The sequence below is a fragment of the Crotalus tigris genome, unplaced genomic scaffold (genome assembly GCF_016545835.1).
Source record: "Crotalus tigris isolate CLP2741 ecotype Arizona unplaced genomic scaffold, ASM1654583v1 scf7180000020963.25688851:1431469, whole genome shotgun sequence".
NCBI classification, from domain to species: Eukaryota; Metazoa; Chordata; class Lepidosauria; order Squamata; family Viperidae; genus Crotalus; species Crotalus tigris.
In genome coordinates, this window is record NW_024098281.1 from 1,140,302 (window position 1) to 1,163,163 (window position 22,862).

At 45.4% G+C, this 22,862-nt stretch overlaps 1 protein-coding gene across 1 annotated transcript; it reads left to right on the forward strand.

The window, feature by feature from the left end:
• The first annotated feature begins 3,695 nt into the window (after positions 1-3,695).
• On the forward strand, positions 3,696-21,389 carry ARHGEF39 (Rho guanine nucleotide exchange factor 39). The gene is made up of 9 exons (XM_039368998.1): positions 3,696-4,265; positions 6,454-6,548; positions 10,059-10,179; positions 10,425-10,543; positions 10,791-10,861; positions 11,596-11,724; positions 15,784-16,013; positions 16,246-16,334; positions 17,836-21,389. Exons 1-9 carry the CDS (start codon positions 3,879-3,881, stop codon positions 17,879-17,881), a joined length of 1,287 nt encoding a protein of 428 aa, XP_039224932.1. The 5' UTR covers positions 3,696-3,878; the 3' UTR covers positions 17,882-21,389.
• The last annotated feature ends 1,473 nt before the right edge of the window (positions 21,390-22,862 follow it).

Consider the following 22,862-nt stretch of genomic DNA (forward strand, 5'->3'; position numbering starts at 1 on the left):
TCTAGCTATAAAAGGAACAGCCAGTTCTTCTTTTCACGTCCTGAATAATAAACAGTGTTCAACTCCTCACTGAAAGTGCCCAGCCCATCTCAATTCATATGTACGCTTATACCATATATATGCTCTGGACCAGGGGTAGGCAACCTTGGCTCTTTTATGACTTGTGGACTTCAACTCCCAGAATTCCTGAGCCAGCAACATTCAGTCCTGAGCTGATTCTCCAAATATCCCAAAGAATTTGTTTTGTTTGGTTCAAAGCAATTTGTGCACATCCATAATTATCGCCCAGTTATTGACCAGAGCTGAGCATCCCATCTGTTCTAGCTGCGCTTATCTGGAAATCCCAGGTAAAAAGCAAGTTTCAATGGCCTGTGAGCGACCATAAGCCAAACCTGGGAGCACCTGTAATGCACCTTCATCTGGCACTGACAAAACACTTCTGAAATGTGAACGTTCCCCAATCTTTGATTGGATCAACACAGCAATGCCTTACAAGCCTGCTATCACATCTTAGAGCTGCTTTTTAAAATGTTGCATAACACCAACTAACTGCATCTATTTTTGAAAACCTTATTTTGAAATAAAATAAGTTCAGATAAAGCAGAGGTTAGAGATTAACTGGAAACCAGGAAGAGAAACTCTCTGGAAAAGTCCAGGAGACCTTAAAAAGAACAGTAAGTGGGGAAGGAAGCTGGATCCTACGGTAGTTGTCTGTTAGATTTATATCCCACCTTTTCTTCGGGAGCACAAGGTGGCATCCACAGTTCTCTTTTCTCCCATTCCTCCACACCACTGAAAGCCTGTGCTGAAGGCACTTCCCCACTCACTTCCTTTATTTCTGTGAGATCTGGGCAGGACTTGAGAGGTTTATTCAGATTACAATCCCGACCCAGACTCGGTCCTCTTTTATCTGCCTTGGGAGAGGTTCCACCTCCTGTCCTTCAAGGTTATTCCCTCTGCCCTCTGCAAAAGTTATTTCTTTTTGAAAAAAATAAAAAAGCAAAAAGAATAAAAAATGACGCACATATAGAAATGTTACCAATAGAAGGGAATATCCGTGGCTCAGGATTGAATTGTAGGGTCCTCGGTGCTCTCTAAGCTTGGCTATTTTCTTGAGATGTTTCATGACCCAACTAGGTAACACCATCAGTGTTAGAAAGGAGGGGGGGGGTTTACTCTCTGTTGAGGATAAAAGTTACTAATTTACCCTTACCCTTGATTCTGTTCTACAAAACCTGGAATATTCATTGCTACTGAATCTGATTCTCTCCCCCCCCCCAGCTGTGCCCAATTGCAGCATGTGGTCTTCTCTGTTGCAGTGCAGAAGCCCACTGGGGAGGGGGCTTCCTGCACCATTCTCGGGGTCTTTGCTTGATACCAGCCAGCATTAAATGCAGTGAGAAAGTGAGTTCAGGACAGCGAAGAAGAACCCAACAGGGCAAGGGGGCACACTTCCAGGGGGAAGGTGACAGGCTCGCATGCTGGACCTTCTCCCCAACTTGGGTCTGGCTGGAGGGGAGTTGGGGGCTCCACTGGCAACTTAGAGCATCCCCCCATCTCTTAGCAGGGAGGGTGCCAGGTCCTCTCCTCCCCACACAGAGCATGCTGGCTTTCCCACTGCCCTCCTCATATGGAACCCAGTGGGTCAGCGCCCTACGACTATGTTCACATTCAGGTAGTCCTCAACTTACAACTGTTTAGTGACTGTTCAGTTATGACAGGACTGAAAAAAGTGGTTTATGACTGGCCCTCATACTTATGACCATAACAGCATCCCCAGGGTCATGCAATCAAAATTCAGGTGCTTGGCAGCCAACATGGACTTACAATGGTTTCATGCCTTGGATCATGTGATCGCCATTTGTACCCTTCCCAATCAATTTCTGATTAGCAAGAGAATGGGGAAGCCCAACTTGCTTAACGGCTGTGATTCCCTTAACAAACTTGGCCAAAAGGTCATAAAATTGGGTGTAATTTGTTTAACAACCTCATTAACAATGGAAAGTTTGGTCAAATTTTGCTAAGTGGAGGACTGCCTATCACTTAGTCCTTACCCAGTTCTCCTGAGCTGGGTTGATAAAAACATCCGGTGAATGCACAAACTCTTTATTCGTATCTAAGGGCAATGACAGCAAACTCTTGGATGGGCCACCACAATGGGCCCCTCCATGAAGCACAGCTCAGCCCCTCCTCTTGTTGGAAACGTGATTAAAATACCAATAAAATTGGATTGGTAAGAAAAAGAGTTTATTCTGCAGAAAATAGAAAAGCGGTTTGCAAAGCGCGGTGGATCCTGGTGAGAGACTTCAACAGGAAGTTCTAAACCCAGAGACCACACCAAAATATTCAAACTCATAACATTATATACATTCCTATCGCAACGCCCCCATCCCCTCCCCTTAGGTCCCATTTGAGAGGACTTCCGGGGGCACAATCTTTCCGATCTGCCTAGCCAGAATACATCCCTCCCCCTCAGATACATTGTTTAGAACAGTGGTTCTCAACCTTTTTAATGCCGTGACCCCCCAACCGGTTGTAAGTCGAGGACTACTCAACCAGTCGTAAGTCGAGGACTACTCAACTGGTGCAGCACCGTTTGCAGAATGGGACTTTTGGCGGGCTCAGCAGGGCAGAGACAGCCTGGACAATTCCTACTGGCTTTTGAAAGCCAATAGAATTAGACTCTATTCAAGAGAGTCTATTCTATTGGCTTTCAAAAGCCAATAGAATAAAAGGGAGTAGCACAGCTAAGGAAAAGGGGAAAAAAATGGCGGACTGCGTTGTTTGGCGACCCCCGTGAAATGGGTCGTTCGACCCTCAAATGGGGTCCCGACCCACAGGTTGAGAACCACTGGTTTAGAACTTCCCTCTGCCATCCTTTTGTCTAGTTAAATGTGTCTTCTAGCCAAGCCTCCTGGAATCTAGTGCCTACCTACAGGGCTTGGCTAATCTTTCTATTGTTGATCAATTGTGACCGTTTTATTTTTAAACTTCTTCCTTTCTCACACTCTGGAAATCCATCCCCTCACCCCATTCCAGATAAGGAGCTCCTTCCAGACATCCCACGGCCTCTGAAACTGTTCTTTGAATGTCCCAAAGGTGTTTTTTCATGAGGCAAATGGACTTCCTTGTTTTAATTTGAAAGTGTTTTGTTTCTCATCCAAGAAGCTTCTTCAGCTCTGACTGGATGGTGGAGAATGGAAGGATTTCTATTTCTTGCAGACAGCTGGTCATTTTCATTCTTTTAGAGAGTCGTTGAGGCCACTTGGAGGTTTGCCTGTGTCCTCAGGGCCACCTGATTGGTGCAAACGGGTGTGGAGACTTCTTGGAACTGCTGAAAGGACTGTGTTGTAGACTGGAGATAGGTGATGCCGGATCCCTCCCCCTCTGTTGAGTGAGGGCTGTTCAATTTTGACCTAGATCAGAGGTCCCCAACCTTTAGGGCACCAGGGATGGTTTCATGGAGAGAGGTTTTTCCGCGGACTGGAGGGTGTGTGGTTTTGTGTGCTGCCTGCATCCCGCAGATGGGGCTTCGCTTGTTTGTGTTGCCCGGTTGTTGGCATGCCGTGGCCCGGTACTGGTCCATGGACCAGGGGTTGGAGATCGCTGACCTAGATGGCCTCTTGGACCCCTCTTTCAAACCAGCGGTCCTCTCTGTCCAAAATGTGGCCTTTGCTTTTTAAATGCAGATGGACGGCTGAATCCTGCCCTGATGGGTTTGGTCTCTTGTGTTGTGAAGTGGGAATGGACACTTGATCTCACTTCCCTGGCTAAGCGACTCTCAAGGCCGCTGGAACAAGGACGTGCAAAACGGCCAACTCAAAAGAAAGCAAACGGGGACGCGGTTTCTGAGCCTTAATAAAAGTGCAAATGCTCAAATGAAAGACCCTGATACTATGTTACAAAACTGCTCCAGCCGTTCCCCCAGCCTCTTCCCCTCCCTCCCTCGTGGCTCCGGAAGGGGCGGCGCTGGGCGGCCGTTTGAACGCGGGCGGGAGCCTCGGCGGCGCTGCTCCGGGCGACCCAGCTACTTTGTCCGAGAAGAGCGGCGGCGTAAGCGCGGGTTCTCTCTCCCTCCGCTGGGCTCCCGGCAGGTCCAAAGCCGAACCCGCGACGGACCCTCCTTCGCGGGGATGAGCGCCTCCGCTCCGGGCCCTTCCGGGCTCAGCCGCGGCTCCTCGCCGGAGCTCCAGCGCCGCGGCCGAGCGGAGGAGCTGCTCCGCACCGAAGGGCGATACCTGGAGCAGCTGGAAGGGGTCGCGACGGTGAGGAGGGGGCGCTCGGCAGGCGGCCGCCGCTCAGGGCGCGCGAGGCTCCGGCGCCTATTGCGCGTTCCTGGGTGCCCGTGGGTGCGGCGGGCGGGCTCCATTCGTGGGGCAAGCGGGAAGCGGGGAGGGACGTGGCAGGACCCCCCCCCGACCCTTCCCGGAAGGAAAAAGGCCGAGGGAGCGGCCCGGGTTTAGGGGCTTCTCTCCTTTGGAGCAGCCCGGTTATGGAGAGCGCGCTCTTAAAGAAAAAAAAAAAAGGGATGAGTAAGATCTCCCAAAGGGGCGAGTGGTTGAACATCATTGAGTTAATTGATACTTATTTTTAATCTTTGTTAATACTGGAAGCTACTCAAACTCTCTGGAACGGGAGTAACCTGAGATGCACCAATGCACCAATGCATTTTTCCCTAATGCATACCTACTTCCCCTTGTGTAAGGCAACTGAAAACAGCAGTTTATGGAAATGTTTAAAACAAAACAAAGCAACAGGAAGAAACTGTAATAGCAGCTCTCTCTCACCCACCCCATTCAGAGAGAGAGAGAGAGAGAGAGAGAGAGAGAGAGAGAGAGAGAGGTTTAAGAGCATGCCAGCCCCCCCCCCCTTCAAAGAGGAGAGTGGAGGATTGGGGTCTGGGATGTTGGTGACTTGAACAATGTTCATTGGACTTGCTTTGGTTAGGAAACCTTATTTATATGGGGGGGGGGGGAGAGAAGAAACTGGAGATAAGAAAGAGAAAAGGGAAGCTTACATTCATTCTGCCTCTCTATTTTTTCCAAGCCATATTTGCCTCCACTACTTCATAGGTTGTTTTTTACTTTAAAATTTGCAGTTCATTGTTTTTCTGGATCATTTCAACTTCAGCCAGCCACATTCTCAGTGTCCTCCTTTTTCAAACTCTTTTTGTACACACTTTTTTTGTGCCACACTTACCTTGCTGTTTGCATGTACATGTTGTTTTTATGTTTGCATGCACTCTGATTATATTACCTTGTTGTTTGTATGTACACTGAGAGCTTATGCACTGGAAACAAATGCCTTGTGTGTCCAATCACATTTGGGCAATAAAGGAATTCTATTCTATTCTATTCTATTCTATTCTATTCTATTCTATTCTATTCTATTCTATTCTATTCTATTCTATTCCATTCCATTCCATTCCATTCCATTCCATTCCATTCTCTATTCCATTCCATTCCATTCCACTCTCTATTCTATTCTATTCTATTCTATTCTATTCTATTCTATTCTATTCTATTCTATTCTATTCTTCCCATTCCAATTATTTTAATTTTAAAATCCTCTTCTTTACTAAGATACATAAACATGGCTTAGATTTGAATTTCTTCTACAATTTGAGATTTTTTAGAATTACATATTTTTATTTTCCCTTAATTTCACAGACAAGCGTATTTATTTTGATTTCTTGCTTTTTATTTGGTAATTCATCACCATTTACTCTTTATGTGCTGAGTTACAGTCTTCTCAGGTCGTCACCAACAGGGTCCCATGGATTTGACTTCTGCTGCCCTTTGTGGCTTTGGTCAGTTGAGTTTTTTTGCTAAATTAGCAGCCTATCTAGTACCCATGTCATGGCCATCATTCTAAAGCAGGCATGTCAAACTGCCGGCCCGTCACGCCGAAACCACGCCTATCCCATTGCCGGCAATGGGGAAAAAGTCGTGATACATCGTGCAACATCGTGAGTTTGACATGCCTGTTCTAAAGAGATTCCTGGTCAGCTAGCCCAGTTTGGCTAGTGGGTCAGAGCATAAACAAAGGCCAGTTTTAGCTCAGACTTGTTCAAGAAATTCTATTTAGGTCAGGCTCTCTGAAGTTTACCTTGCAAGAGGCATGTGAGTTCTTCCATCAACGATAAGGTAGATGTACTGAGTAAACTATTTTGACTAAGAAGCAGTACTAAAGAACCAAATCTGAGATGCCCAACGAGCCAGATTTTCTCCACGCTGTAGGAAGAGTGGAAATAGGAATGTTGTATTCAGCTTCAACTGGACAGTAATGGTTGTATGCAGTGGTGGGATTCAAATATGTGAACAACCAGTTGTCTGTGTAGATGCTGCTTCCGGAAGTCCATTCTGGGTCTGGGCAACAAAAAATTAGCTACTGGTTCTGCTGAAATGGTACGAACCGGCTGAATCCCACCACTGGTTGTATGTCCCTTTTCAGTACTTTGTGGTCACCCTGAAGGCCAAGGGGATCTTGAACCCGGACGTCCATGAGATTCTCTTTGGACCCTGGGAGTCCATCTGCTCCGCCAGCCGGTAAGGTCAGCCTTGTGGCATTGTGGCCTGGAGGTGGGGGGTGGGGAGAGGACAGCGCACTCTCATTGGCCTTCTTCCTTGGACGTCATCCATCCCACTATGAGAGATGGAAATGAGCGTTCACAGACAAATGTCTTACTGATTAATCAACTCCTGTACAAAAAGACTCCATTAACAGTATTATCTGGATATTGCTGTGTGTAGGATTTGGCTCAAAAAACTAAAGTTGCATGCGAGAAAGTATGATAAAATGAGCTACAAATTTTTATTACAGTATTGAATGGAACAATGGGAAAAGGATATGGCTGAAAATATTAAAATTTACATTATATTTTAATTTTAGGAGAATTTTTATAAATGATGTGCTGTTAGTGTAAGTCACCAGAGATTGTGTCTAGAATGTATAAAGACACTTCAAATTTATGTTGGAAATGTGTGAACAACCCACAGTTTAACATTTTGGATACAAATAGAGGAACTCATTCAGCAGATTTTAAAGACTAATGTATAATTGAAACCAAAGAATTTCCTTTTGGGAATAATGGATAGACAGCTGCAAAAAAAGGCATGCAACTTTGCTTTTATATTTGACAATTGCAGCAAGAATATGATATGCTCAAAAGATTCAGCACTCCCTACAATGGCAGAAGGGTTGGTGTACGTAACCATATTGTGTTTGCTACAAAGTAAATCAGAAGCTTCTTTTTTCTGTTTCTTTTTCTTTTTTCTTTTTGCACCTTTGTCTTCTTTCTCTCTTTTTTATTCTTCCTTTATATTAATTTTTGTTAGTATTTATCTTCTGTTATATAAACTTAATAAAATGTATATAACAAGGAAAACTAAAGGTGCACAATCATAATTAAGGAAGTTGTGCTTTTTGCATAAAAAGAAATGCATACAATATTACATACTTTAGCACCGTGGTGGCGAACCTATGGCATGTGTGGGCACGCACGCCGTCACCCCAGTCCTAGGCCTTCAGCTGGGTTTTATAAAAGCTTTTTGCTTTAGGCTCCATCGCTGTGTGCAAAAAAAAAAAAAAAGGTTCAATTTCAACTTTTTGCGGGAAAAAAAAATCTCACAAAGTTGGAATTGATTGAACTTTTTAGTCCCACCCAGTCTGCCGTTACTACCTCAGCCACACCCACCCAATTGCCACACTCACTCAATGGGCCACGCCCAGCCAGCACCCGATGATACATAAGTGGGTTTTGGGTTGCAGTTTGGGCACAGAGTCTCTAAAAGGTTCACCATCACTGCCTTAGCACATCTTCATGCAGGGATTGGAGTTAGCCCCATTTCATAGAACTATAGAAATAAAGGGCTGGAAGGGACCTCGGAGGTCTTCTAGTCCAATCCCCTGCCCAAGGCAGGAGTCCTTATTCCTGGACAAGTAGTTGTCCATTCTTGTCTTGAAGTCCTCCAGCAATAGAGCTTCCACAACTCCAGGAGGCAAGCTGCTCCATTGATTGCTCACTCTATCAGGAAATTCATCCCTATTTCCAGGTTGAAGTTCCTTCTGATGAGCTCCCACCCATTGCTTCTTCAGGAGCTATGGAGAACAATTGATGCCCTCAGGAGCTATGGAGAACAATTGATGCCCTCTTCCCCATGGCAGGCCTTTAAGTACTGAAAGACTGCTGTCGTGTCTCCCCTTCATTAGGCTAAACATACCTATTTCCCTTAGCTGCTCATCGTATGATTTTGCCTCTAGACCCCTGATCATCTTTGTTGCTCTTCTCTGCATTCTTTCTAGGGCCTCACCATCCCTTTTGTATCAAGCTGATCAGAACTGGACACAGTCTTCCAGGGGTGGCCTCACTAGTGCAGTATAGAGGGGTACTGTCACTTCCCTTGATCTCTCTATTGATGCAGCTGGAATTGCGCTGGCTTTTTTGGCAGCTGCAGCACATGATTGACTCATACCTTAGCAATGATCCCCCAGGACTCCTAGATCCCTCTCACAGTTACTATTGTCAATCCAAGTACTTTCTATTCCATACCTACGCATTTGGTTTTTCTGCCTAAGTGCAGGACCATATTTTTCTCACTGGTGAACTGCATCTTGTTGGACAGGGCCCAATGCTCAAGTCTGCCAGGGTCTTTTGGAAACTTGACTCCATCATTTAAAGTGTTGGCAATTCCGTGCCCTCCCCCCTCCCAGCTTGGTGTCACCTGCAAATTTGATGAGTTCCCCTTCTGTCCGCTCATCTAGATCATTTAGGTGCTCCACTGCATACTTCCCTCCATGTAGATATAGCCCCATTAAGGTCTACGTGCTGGGTGTGGTTTGGTTAGCCAACTGCTACTGTTTACCCCACATCATTCTATCTTACCAAGAAGCAGACTGTGGTCTATTTTGTCAAATGCCCTTACTGAAGTCCAAGTATACTACAGCCACAGAATTTCCCTGAGCTACTGATCACTATCAAAGTAGGCAATAAGGTTTGTCTGGCACGATCGGTTTTTAACAAACCCATGCTGGCTTCCATTAATCACCTTGTTCATTTACTAGATCAGTGGTTCTCAACCTGTGGGTCGGGACCCCATTTGGGTCGAACGACCATTTCACGAGGGTTGCCAAACAACGCAGTCCGCCATTTTTTCCCCCGTTTTCCTTAGCTGTGCTACTCCCTTTTATTCTATTGGCTTTTGAAAGCCAATAGAATAGAATCTCTTGAATAGAGTCTAATTCTATTGGCTTTCAAAAGCCAATAGGAATTGTCCAGGCTGTCTCTGCCCTGCTGAGCCTGCCAAAAGTCCCATTCTGCAAACGGTGCTGCACCAGTTGAGTAGTCCTCGACTTACGACCGGTTGAGTAGTCCTTGACTTACGACCGGTTGGGGGTCGCGGCATTAAAAAGGTTGAGAACCACTGTCCTAGATGCTCATGAATCCTCTGCTCGATTATCTTTGCCAGTATTTTCCCAGGTGTTCCTGTCAAGAGGCACACCCTTAAAAAAGAAACTCTTCCTACAGCCCACCAGAAGTGGGGAGTCCCATTCTGATTAGAGGAAAAGATTTCTAGCGCAGGGTTGAAGTGATGGGTCCTTGAAGCTTGGCTCTTTGCTTGCAGACATTTCATTAACAAAACCAGGTAATTCCGTCAGTGCTGGATATGACGTTACCCAGTAACTCCGGCATTGTTGATGTTACCTAATTTGGATAATGAAAATCTGCAAGCAAAGAGACAAGCTCAGAGTGCTCCAAAGGGCCGTCAAGTGCCATTCTGTCAGCTGATAGATTCTGTCCTAAAAGGTGTAAGTGGCTTTTTTTTAAAGGCAGATGTGATTGGTCAGGTTCAGCCAAGAAACTTTAGAGAGCCTCACACAGATGCAGAAGAAGCTGGACCTCTGAGCAGTTTCTGCTTCTCTTTATGCTGAACCCTTTGTTCTTGCACTTGCTGTTAGGCAGCTGCCTGCAGTGGCCTCTTTTTTCCTGGAAGAAGGTGAGTGCAGAAAGGGCACCGGCCCCTGGCCATTTCCTTCAGGGCTTCTCTCTCCGCCTACAGGACGCTGCTTTTCCACCTGGCCAGGGGCCATTTTGCATTAGGACTGGAGAGTTTCTGCCACCAGCTGGTGTTCTATGTCCATTATGCAGAGAATCTGGAAGCGGCTCAGAACATCCTGAAGGTATGCCCTTATTGCTTACTGCAGGCGACTTCGCAGGTCAGATGGAGTGGGAGAGGCAGTACTTTATGCCCAGCATCCTCCTCTCCCCCCATTGTTCTTGCACCTATCTGCTCTTGGCAGCCAAGGACATCCTTGGGTTTTTTAGCCAAGATCTTGGTCTGGAGATGAGGCTGGGGATCTGTTCTCAGAACCTGCTGGTCAGCCACCCTGACCTGCTTCTCCCCTTTACTGGGATGCATCTGCAGAAACTGGTAAGGAAGAACAAAGCTTTTTCCCGCTTCAAGAAGCTTCAGGAATCCCGCCCAGAGCTTAAAGGTTGCCGTCTGGAAGAGCTGCTGCCGCTGCCCCTGCAAAGGCTCCGTCAGTAAGTGGCAAAAGAGCCGTTCCTAGAGCAGAGTCTGGCTGGGAGGCCAACCTGCACCCACCACTCCTCCATGGGCTCCCGAGAGAGGCTGCTGGGTGCCAAGGCCGAAAGAGCTTTGCCTCACGGCTTGCTCTGCAAGGTGGGGTGCAGATGGTGTAAATGTATGGAGGGGCAGGCTGGGACCTGTAATGTGCAGCTGAGAGGCAGTTGCTTAGCTCTCCTCCGCCTCTGATAATCTGTTTGGTAGGTACAGACACTTGCTGCAAGATTTGGTGGAGCAGACTCCCCCGGAGAGCACTGGATTTGACCAGCTCCAAGGTAGGATTCTAATTTAAGCCCTGCGATGCCCTCCTGAGGTTTTTGCCTTTAGCTGTGCAGCTCTTGATCACAGCATTAGAGACCTCAGATTCTTGCCTGACAGAATTTTGTAGGGTTGGCTTTTCTGCCCTTCCCAGTTAGCCAGCCAGGAGAACAGGTTACGGTGCTCTTGGATGTGATATGCCAGTGATGGCAAACCTTTTAGAGACCGAGTGCCCAAACTGCAACCCAAAACCCACTTATTTATCGCTGGGTGCCAGGTGGGCGTGGTCCACTGGATGGGCGTGGCTGTGGTCATGGCAGATTGGATGGGTGTGGCCAAGGTGGGTGTGATCACCCCAATGTTGCTCGTGGGGAGGGATGCCTGTGGGAGCCGGGCAGGGTTGGGGGAGATCCAGGGAGTCTCTGGCAGGTGGGGCAGTGGGCAGAAGGCTCGTTCTGCGTGGAGAGGCGAGGCAGAGTGGGGGTGCCATTGTCACAGGGCAAGGTGAGGCAGGGGTCGGGGCGGCTGCTGCCTGACACCATCAGTCCCTGCACACAGAGGCCAGCAAGCACATGAGTGCTGGGATGCATCCAGCCATGTGGGACCTCGGTGAGTTAGTGGGTGGCTGGTTGAAGAGGGACAGTTGCCGTCTCCGGGGCATGGCGCGCGTGCCCACAGAGAAGGCTCTGAGTGCCGCCCCTGGCACGCGTGCCATAGGTTCGCCACCACTGTGATATGCTGTCACTTGCAGGGGCCCTAAAGTCTGTCTTGGAGGTCCTAAACCGAGTCCAGGAAATTGCTCGTGTCCGTCAGAACCTGGAGGAGATGAGACAGATTCAGAAGCAGCTGAAGGGACGGAAGACCCAAGTGCTGGCTCCAGGTGAGGCCTCTGTGTTGGTTGTCAAGTCCTCATGCTACAGTAGACTGTCATCACGAGGCTATAACTAAACACAGTTCAAACACAGAATAAAACCAGCAATTAATGCAACAGATTGTCAAAAACCCAGTCTAAAACGAGATACTAAGGGCCAAACAAGAGTTTCAGTTTGGTGTACTGGTTAAGAATCAGGCTTAACCTGTAGAATCGGGAGACCATGAATTCTAGTCCTGCCTTAGGCACAAAGCCAGCTGGGTGTCCTTGGGGCTGTTCCTTTTTTCTCAGTCCTAGGAAGGAGGAAATCATTTCTGAATCTTTGCCAAGGAAGCTGCAGGAACTTCTCCAGGCAGTTACCGGAAGTCAACGCTATTATGAAGGCACAAAAAAACAAAAGGCAAACACACACAATGAAATCAACATCTTTATCAACTGACATCTATATGGAGGGAAGTGTGTAGTGGGGTGCCCCAGGGCTCTGTTCTGGGCCCAGTGCTCTTCAACATCTTCATCAACGATTTGGACGAAGGGATAGATGGGGAACTCATCAAATTTGCAGATGACACCAAGCTGGCAGGAATAGCCAACACTCCAGAAGACAGGCTTAGGATACAGGAGGATCTGGACAGACTTGAACACTGGGCACTAACTAACAGAATGAAATTCAATGGTGAAAAAAGCAAAGTTCTACATTTAGGCAAGAAAAACCAAATGCACAAATACTGCACAGGTGGCACCATGCTCAATAGTAGCAACTGTGAGAGGGACCTCAGAGTCCTAGTAGACAATCACCTAAATATGAGCCAGCAGTGTGCTGCAGCTGCCAAAAAAGCCAACAGTGCTAGGCTGCATTAACAGAGGGATAGAATCAAGATCACATGAAGTATTAATACCACTCTACAATGCCTTGGTAAGGCCACACTTAGAATACTGCATCCAATTTTGGTCATTACGATGTAAAAAAGATGTTGAGACTCTAGAAAGAATACAGAGAAGAGCAACAAAGATGATTAGGGGACTGGAGGCTAAAACATATAAGGAACGGTTGCTAGAATTGGGTATGTCTAGTTTAACGAAGAGAAGGACAAGGGGGGACATGATAGCAGTATTCCAATATCTCAGGGGCTGCCATAAAGAAGAGGGAATTAAGCTATTTTCCAAAGCACCTGAAGGCAGGACAAGAAGCAACGGGTGGAAACTAATCAAGGAGAGAAGCAACCTAGAACTAAGGAGAAACTTCCTGACAGTTAGAACAATTAATCAGTGGAACAGCCTGCCTCCAGAAGCAGTAAATGCTCCAACACTGGAAGTATTTAATAAGAGACTGGACAGCCATTTGTCCAAAATGGTGTAGGGTTTCCTGCCTGAGCAGGGGGCTGGACTAGATGACCTCCAAGGTCTCTTCCAACTTTACTACTATTATTATTATTATTAAGAAACATTCTAATGCTTTTTTTGAAACTTTAACAAAACTGACTTCAAGCTCAGTTCTGGAGGGAATCATTTAAAGAACAGGAATACCAGGTGGGAAAACCTATCAACCCAACCAGGCACGCAATCAACCCAGAGGCTTTTGACCCAGCAGATGTCTTTCAAGTGATTGGTGCATCACTGCACGAGGCAGAGTTTCATAAGCATTTATCTAATGAAATGATGCTGGAAAGAGGAGCAAACTAAGCAATGGCTTCACTCTGTGGCTGTTGTGAAGCAGGTGAGAGAAGCACAGTTGAGCAAAATTCATCTTCACCACCTAGGACTCTCTGGGTCAACAGGGCAAAGATGAACTTACACAGGCATCTTTGAAAGCAGTGCTAGACCTACATGCTGCCACTGGTTGGGATAACCTCTCTGGATTTAGTATTACCAACAGAGTGTGGGGGGATTCCCTAGTCCAGTTTCGGGGGGTTGGAAAACTATCTGCTCTTAGTTGGTGTACCAATATTACCTGCCAAAAGTAGATGGGGCTGGGAAAATCCGGTGAGTACATAGTGCTACTTTGGATTAGTGGATAAATTTATTAGCAGTAAGGTGTGGGCTTGGACATTCAGAAACAGAGGAAGTCTTGATACATGGAGCTCTTTTTTTTTGCAACCCTTCTCTCCTCACAGCTGCCTTTCCAGAGCTGGCTGTAGCCATCACACCTCTAGCATCCAGGAGAAGGATGTTTTTTTTTTTTTAAAGAGAAATACTGAATTCCTAGAGCAGGGGTTCTGAACCTTGGCAACTTTAAGACTTGTGGACTTCAACTCCCAGAATTCCTCAGCCAGCTTTGCTTTGCTAGCTGAGGAATTCTGGGAGTTGAAGTCCACAAAAGTTGCCAAGGTTCAGAACCCCTGTCCTAGAGTATCCTATTAGGTTGTATGCTTTTTTCCCACACGGTCTGGTCAAAGACAAGTTCTGTAGGAGATCTTTGCAATAGTTTCTAGGTTATTTTTGATTTGGGGCTGCATTTTGGTTTTTAAGAGTTATAAGAAGCTACTTTGGTGACTCCTAAATCTTTGGGGAGATAACGTTCTTTTTGGAAATTCCTGTCTCGGTTGGCTGATAACTTTCTCCAGCAGGAGATGGAGGAAAGGGACTATATAATACTCGAGAACTTCATTTTAAAACAGCATTATTGGGAGTCAGATGGCATACAATTTTAACAAATTATTTATTTATTAATTTTATTGACCACCCATCTTACCACAACTTCTGATAATATATATTATGCTATATATGATATATATATATATATCTTGTATCTATCTATCTATCTATCTATCTATCTATCTATCTATCTATCTATCTATCTATCTATCTATCTATGATCTTAGAAATGCATATATTACGTACAATACAAATGTAGATTTAGCTGACAGTACTGATGAGCAATGGAAAAGAAGCTAATAGGGAAGAGAAACCACAATCTTTAACATATTCATCTTCCATATTAATTTTCAATAAAAGTTTACACGTATTAGTAATAACAGGTTTATTGTCAGTGCACAACGCCAGCTCAAAAACAATTTTCTCATTTGGAAAATCATAATTCTTGTCCAATTTAAACCTTTCTGTTAACAGCTTAAACAAACAGGTATGACCTTCCTTTTCCAATTCGTCTCTTGATTTTAACTTAGGTTGTCCTTCAAAAAAAAATCAATAAGTATAATAAATATAACATACATAGTATTCAAGTCATTTTGTCACTGTGCAAGGAAAGTTGGGTGTTTCAGAGGAAACAGAAGCCAGTTGAACACAATGGGAATGGGGTACTTAATGTGTTGGTACTTCACACAATGGAAGACATGTGTCGAGAAGGAATGGGTGCTGGATGAATGAAGTTTGAATAGAAAAGGGAGGGACCAGCATGAAAAAATGATGTACAAGTGACTTGGTCATAAGAGAGAAAATGAGATGGAAATGGCAAAACATAAAGGAGGAATGGAAGTATCAAGAGGAAGACAGAGAAAGTCATGGATGGAGGACATTGGTGAGATCCTGAAAAAGAGGCCACAAGTGCTCATCTCTGTTTCTTGGCTGAGGGAACCAGCATTGCTGAAGATGCTTCTATGATCCTGTGACTGGCATGACTACGTCAAAGGTGCACGGAACACTGTTGCCTTCCCACCAAAGTTTTATTTATCTACTCACATTCACATGCTTTCTAATTGCCAGGTGTGCAGGAGCTAGGGCAGGAATGGGATATACATACACAAACACAAACACATACACACACAAAATATGGTGTTTCCTATTGCAAATCTATTGTAAACTCATTTTGCATATACCTTCAGATGTTAATATTTCTGTATGTTTATACAATGCCTTAAATCTTATTTCATGGAGGATTTTGGAATCTAAAGTAAATCTCCTGGCGTGTTAGGAACCTGGCTATCACTTGGAAATGCTATCTCACAGTGTATTTTTGAAGTCCACAGCTGAGTTTTGGAATTATGTGCCAGTGGCTTGCCTCAGCGATCGGTGTCGTTAATCATGCTTCATTTCCCAGAGAAACCACTTTCGAAGTCACCAGTGGACCTCAGATGGTTTCAGAGCTGGGTTTTTTGTCCTTTCTCCATCCAGGGCGGTGGTTTCTCCAGGAAGGTTGGCTGATGGAGGTCCCCTCCAAGGGGAAGGAGATGCAGCGCAGGAGGTGCTTCCTTTTCTCTGATATCTTGTTGTTAGCCAAGCCTTGCCACCCGCTCCATCCTTGGAATTCACACAAGTTTGCTTGCCAGGCCGTTTACCCTCTCAGTCACTGCGTTGTGGAGAAGGTCTTTGGTCACACTCAGAGCCAAGGAGGGCTGCTCAGTGTAAGTGCTCTTCCCGCAGTCCCAGGTTCTGCCAATGGGCTGGCTCCTCTCCCCTGAAACCCATGGCTGATCTACGATAGAGGGTAAGGTGGGAGGCACTGCTGTGGCTAGTGCCCAGAAAAGATGGCAAGCATTGATGACTCCCCAGCCAGGGACTCGGGGGTGGGTGAACTGGGAATGCTTTCTTTTGGTCACACCCAGCAGTTTCCTGTCCTCCTTTCTCTCTTTTCAGCTCTCCTTCCCACAAAAAAAGTTACTATTGATGTCTTGCAATCAGGAGGATTTTGCCAAATGGCACCAGAATCTGGTGGTGGCTATCAGGTAGGCTCCTCCTTCTCTAAAGTGCTCAGATTAACATTTAAGGAATCATTTATCACAACCCAGCAAGGCTTAATTAGGCTGAGGCAGTGACCGCACTGAAGTTGCCTAGTAAGTATCGCAGCGTAGCTTTATGCAAGACTGAGGCTTCCCTGGTCAGGTCCTCCACTGCAGCCACCCACTCAGTTTCTGCCCCAAAATGATCTCTGGCTGAGCAGACCCGGAGACTGCTTTGGTTCAAGGGAAGGCAGGTAGCTCCTAACGTATACAGCTGTTCCTTCTGCCTGTTCAAAGTTGCAATGGTGCTGAATGGACAAACTGAAGTTACAGACTGTGCTCTGGACGCTTGGCATCCCATTTACATTTACAGCAGTTGCCAAGCCCCCTGTGATCATGTGGTCATTTGCAGTATTTCTTGCTGGCTTTGTCAGAAAGTCACTGGAGAGGCTGGCAGGGAGGCTTTACTCACAGTCACTCATGCCCTTGTCACCTCAAGACTGGATTACTGTAATGCGCTCTACATGGGGCTACCCTTGAAGAGCGTTCGGAGGCTGCAGTTGGTTCAGAACGCAGCCGCGAGACCAATTGTGGGCGCGCCAAGGTACGCCCACGTGTCACCTATCCTCCGCGAGCTGCACTGGCTTCCTGTGGGTCTCCGGATGCAATTCAAGGTGTTGGTTATCACCTTTAAAGCCCTTCATGGCATAGGGCCAGGTTACTTACAGGACCGCATACTGCCGCACAGTTCCCAGAGACCGGTGAGGTCCCATAGATTGGGCCTCCTTCAGGTCCCGTCGGCCAGACAATGTCGGCTGGCGGGCCCTCGGGGAAGGGCCTTTTCTGTGGTGGCTCCGACCTGGTGGAATCAACTTCCCCCCGAGGTTCGAACTACTCCCACCCTGCCGGCCTTTAAGAAGGCCGTTAAAACCCTCCTGTTCCGGCAGGCCTGGGGCTGATGTCCCCGGGGGGCCGGGATATGATCGGACTCGCGGTATGACTGCTTTATTTTATTGTTTTATCATTGTTTTAACTTTGTACGCCGCCCTGAGTCCTTTGGGATTGGGCGGCATATAAATACTGAAATAAATAAATAAATAAATAAATAAATAAATAAATAAATAAATAAATAAAGCTTGCAAGCTGCAACTGACTGTCAAGAGACTCCCTCTGGTCTCTGGCTGAAAAAGGTCCATGCCAAAATCTGCGCAGAGAGGCTTCAGAAGCTGAGGCCTTGCACACCCGCTCTGGTCCTCCAGTACCCCTTGCTTCCTCTTCCACTTGGTAGCGCTTGGGGCTTGCACTGTCCTGCTGGCTTCCCCACTGACGTGATTGTGGATGCTGGCAGGAAGTTGCCTCGCTAACAACCAGGGCATTAATTTAACAATCGCAACCAGGACTGCCCAGATTGTCATTGTGAAGCAAAGCAAGTGCATTTTATGACTGCATCGCTTAGTGAGGGAAATTCTGGTTCCAATTCTGGTTGTTATTTTCTCTCTTCCTACAGAGAGCTTCAGGTCTGTGGCAGCCCACTGGCCCAGAAGGCCAAGTGAGCCAGCTGGACTCTGCAGCAAACCTCCTGTGCGCCCTGGAAGCTGTGTGTGGCAACCTGCCAACTTGCAGACATCAGTGCTACCCTCCTTTGGACCACTAACTCCATGCATGACCCTAACTCAGCTCTATCCTTGGTTCAGTTCTCTGTTCCTTCCGTCCAGAGAAGCAGAATGTGAGGAACGGCCCTTTCCTTCCCCTTGGAGGCTGCTACCTCCAGAAGAGTGCCACTTATTGAGCCTAGAGACAGGGAGCCCCTGCCCTGGGATAGCCTGCTCAGCGACTCTCATGTGACGCAGTGGGGCAAAAATGATTCAGATTCTACGCAAACCACTTTTCACACCCATGGATCTTGCACAACGGGATGTAGAAGTCTATTTTCTTCTAATAGTTATGAACGATGGTAGTTTTTCCTTGTGAATTCTACTGAGAGATTAGTTTTGTCTGTCAAGATAGGAAAACTTCCGGGCTGGAACTCTAGTGGTTTTTTTCAAAAAAATGCCAGGGCAGGACCTCAAGACTGCGTGCTTGGGAACTAATTACTCTATAATCCAATTTCACTAGGGCAGACAAACTGCTGCTTGAAGCATATTCAAAATCTTGCAGCATGTTTGCTATGCAGTCAGAACCCTAAATGTAGACAAACTTTGGTGTTCTTGTAATCCTATTCTCAGTAGATATTTAAAAAGCTGATCAGTTTTGAATTTTTGTTGCTAAAATGGATGTGGGTGGGGGAGATCTTCCAGCTCCTCAAATTTCAGATAATAGAATCCATTATTTTAGGGAAGGGAGAAGCAGTTTACTGTGGCTTTTTAACAATTTTAATATGATTTATTTTAGCAATATAATTTCTACAATAACAATTACATCTAAAATGAGTAGATGCAATAAGCGAATCACTTAGGACTTTGTTTTCAAATGCATCTTGTTCTGCAATGTGTGAACCTAAAACCCATGGGAACCCCTGCCCACTAGGTTAGGTCTGTCTGCAGTGATACTATCTGTAATGCTGAAAACTGCAGGGGGATGGGTAGGGAAAGGACAGTTCTGTAACTGTCAAAGGAATAAAAGTTTTCTGAATGTATTTTTTTATTCCAAAATGTTGCAGTAGGGAAAATTATGCTTTCTTAAATGGATACCTGCTTTAAGAAAATGCTAGAGATGACTTAAAGACGGTCTAGTAATATAATTATTAGTAGGTTACTGTACTTCTTTAAGAAGAAAAAGATCATGTGAGGAAATAGCCCAAAAGAAATGTTAATATTAAATTTGGCAGATTTTGGTAGCAACACTGTAATTAACACATCCTTCTGTGGAGGACAGTGGACAGGCATTCTCAATGGTGGAAGTGTGTGTGTGTGTGTGTGTGTGTATATATATATGGACACACACGTGTGCATCTCTATACAGGGATCCTGAAACTAGAGAGAAACTTGAGGGAAATCACAAAACACCTTCCGGTGTTTTATACTGGCTCAATAAGAGAGGAAAAAGTTCCTCCTGCTTTGACAGAAACTGTCCTTCACCAGTTCTTCTTTTGTGAGAGGAAATAACAGTCCTTCCCCTTTTCTTAGTTAATTCCATTGCAGATGTCACTCGCCTTAAGACAGAGTATGCCAGTGGTGGTGAACCTATGGCACACATGCCAGAGGCGGCACTCAGAGCCCTCTCTGTGGGTACGCGTGTCATTGCCCCAGCCCCGCCTCCCTCTGTAGCCCCCTCCTCACCAGCAGCCCCCCCCCGAGGAGAGTCTGCCCCAGGCACGGCCCTTGTGGAGCAGCGCAGCCAAGGACATGGCAGCCGGGACAAGACTCTGCCCTTGTGCCCCATCGTGTGCAGATGATGCTGCAGACTGCGGGCGTGGCTGCCATGGCACTGCAAGGCCGCCTGGGCGATTTGCTGCAGAGGGCCATGGAGGCAGTGAGTGGCCCTGTAGGTGGGCGGGCCAAGGGCAGAGCGTGGGCGGGCTGGGGCAGTTTTTGGGCACTCGGTCTCTAAAAGGTTCGCCATCACTGGTCTATGCACCATCTCTTTGTCCAGCTGCTTAAGTCGGAGTTTGACCATTCCAAAAGCAAAAGGCAATTAGTAAGAAAAAAAGGCTTCTCACCCAATTTGCTTCCCCAAATGCGATGAACACGGACACAGAATTCCATTCTTGTGTTACCAAAGCCTACACTGCTTTAAGCAATGTAAAACTAATAGGCTTTTTAAAAATTGCATTAAAAAAAGATATTACAAATATTCCATTCATTAAATATTTCATGCTTTCCCCCCAGAATTTGATTTGGTTTGTATGGCTGCCAGTCTCACCTAAGCGGCTCTGGGTGGCCATATAAATTTATGTACGAACAAGCATAAAAATATTACAACTATGTATTGTATTAATTTTAAAGAAAATTGTCCAGGAATGAGGAACAACTGAAAATATTAAAATATATTTGAATCACAACATACAGCAGGTCAAGTGCAGTGAAAGGGATCCTCAAGGAAATTACCGAGATTGTAGAGAAATTTAATTCTTTGCACTGATTTTTCTTCAAAATATAGGACAGGTATGCAACTCTGTGTTGACTTTCTCAGAGAGGTGACAAAGTACCCTGGGATATCTTCAATACCAAAGCTATGAATTACCAAGCGTTGATGGCATCCAAGGAAAATTGTTCAACGAGAAACAGATGACCTAGGAAAAATTCACAGCTTGTTCTTGAAACAAGTAACAGGGCCAGAGGACCTGGTAAGAGTAACCAACGTGACATCAATATTCCAGTTGGGCACCTGGAAAGAAGTTTTGTCAGCTTAACCTGTGCCCAGGATTGTTAGGTTAAATTCTGATCTTGTTAATGCTACTCTCCAAAACCCTTTGACCAAGTCCTCATCAATGGCTCTTCTAAACTTCGTAATAGTGAGATGACCAGTCCTTTTATGAATTGTTAACTCACTGAAAAACAGAAACAAATAGTAGAAACCTGAAAGTGTTAGGACTTGCTTATAAATGACTTAAGGAAAAAGCTATTCCAATTGCAAAATGCCAAAGTGATTGTGAAGTGCTTGAGGAAGAGGACCTCCTTAAAATAAATTGACTGCTGTGGTGGCAAAACGCAGTCCCACGTACAGCATTCACTCCACACATGAGACCCTATTCCACCCCCCCCCCATACACCTGAACTGCTTAAAGTGCCCTTGTATTAAAGCATTCCCAACTGGCTGCATTGACCCTGAATGACAACAGAGGAATCAGGAATTGGGGGCCCAGTAACTGAATATATTCACTGGCCATATCTCCGTGTATCTAAGCAGAAAGGGGTAAGTAAGGCCATCCAGGTGGGTTTATCAAAATCATTCCAACATCATGGTGCAATTTACAGTTGTCTTTGTCTTACCTTTGTAACATAGCATATCAAAAAATATACATGTTGTGACTCTGCTTTTCATCAAGGCTGCTCGGCAAGCTTAGAGCCGAGTGCACACTGAAAGTTATTTGTTTGCTTAATAAACATGTCATATCTTCAAGTTATTTGTTCCTTTAGGAGAGCCAGGCTTTGGTCACAATAACATTTAACCAAGAGGCAAATAATTTTGAAATAATGTGATGCAGACCGGAGAAAGGAACCCTCCACAGATAATCTGTAGGTGGAAGAAAAAAATCTGGTGCCCACAATGGACAGTGTAATAGAGACATCGCATGTGTGAATAAAGCAAATTTTATGCTAGGAGCCCTTAGGAAAATGATTGAAAATAAAGCTGTCAACACAGCAAGAACGTACCTGAAGCTGGAATGCTGTAAACCGTTCTAAGTTGACGCACTGAAAAAAAGATTGGGAAACATACAAGAGAGAGCAACCAAAATTATTGCAGAGTTTGAACAACTCCATTGCAAGGAAGTCTAGATCCGAGACTCTTCTGAGAAAAAAAGGTGGGCGTTATGATCGAGCTGAATAGACCCATGTGCGGCAGGAAGACTGAACAGGGAGATGTTTTTCCTCCCTCCAATGAAGCTGATGGAAGTGGCCGCCCAAAAAACCATTGCTTCACATCAGGCAACACATGGCATTCGTTACTCCAAGATGCCTGGTGATAGCTACTAGATTGCATGTGTGGAATTTATCCAGTTATCAGGCTGGATAAATTTAAGGACCCCTCTATTGAGGACTACTAATCTTGAAGACTCAGTATTACGCTTGAGGTGGAGGACAGCAGGCTATCAAAGCCCATCTGCAGGGCAACAATCATGGGAGAATCGGGCCGTGTCTCTTCCTTGCAAATACCCATAAAGCATCTATTTCCACTGTGATCAGCATAACGTAGGAATGTACTGCCTAGAATGTTATTTTTATTTCAGACTATACTGATAATTGATTAGATGCCACTTTCAAACAATGATGATATTTAATTTTTGACTGGGATTAGACCTCAACTATAGGTAGCCAACTTACAATAGTTCATTTAGTGACTGTCCAAAGTTAGATCACTGAAAAAAACTGACTTACCCTTTTTCACATGACTGTTGCAGCATCCCCATATGGGGTCACATGATCAAAATTCAGATGCTTGGCCACTGACTCGTATTTATGATGTTTGCCGTGTCCAGGGCCCATGTGATTACCTTTTGCCACCTTCTGACAAGCAAAGTCAATGGGCAAACCAGTTTTACTTAACAACCGTGTTACAAAGTTACCAACTGCAGTGATTCACTTAACTGTGGCAAGAAAAGTCGTAAAGTGGAGCAAAACTCACAACAAATGTTTCACTTAGCAACAGAAATATTGGGCTCAGCTGCAGGCATTGAGGGCTACTGTATTTGAAGAGTGGTAATAGGAGGCATTTAAATGAAAATATATAGTTTTAAAATGGATTCAAATTGGGTGTAATAGATAATTTATACTACTTAGGTTTTTATTTCTGATAATTCTTGTTAGAATTTTGCTGATTAATATGGAGATTTAGAAATGGGCTTATAGGTGATGGGGTGAAGTATGGAATTAA

Bases quoted from the DNA above. Each gene is read 5' to 3' on its own strand.
- ARHGEF39 (XM_039368998.1), top strand. From the start codon at position 3,879: ATGAAAGACCCTGATACTATGTTACAAAACTGCTCCAGCCGTTCCCCC. The intron at 4,266-6,453 runs GTGAGGAGGGGG...GTCCCTTTTCAG, and splicing joins AGCTGGAAGGGGTCGCGACG to TACTTTGTGGTCACCCTGAA. The intron at 16,335-17,835 runs GTAGGCTCCTCC...CTCTTCCTACAG, and splicing joins AATCTGGTGGTGGCTATCAG to AGAGCTTCAGGTCTGTGGCA.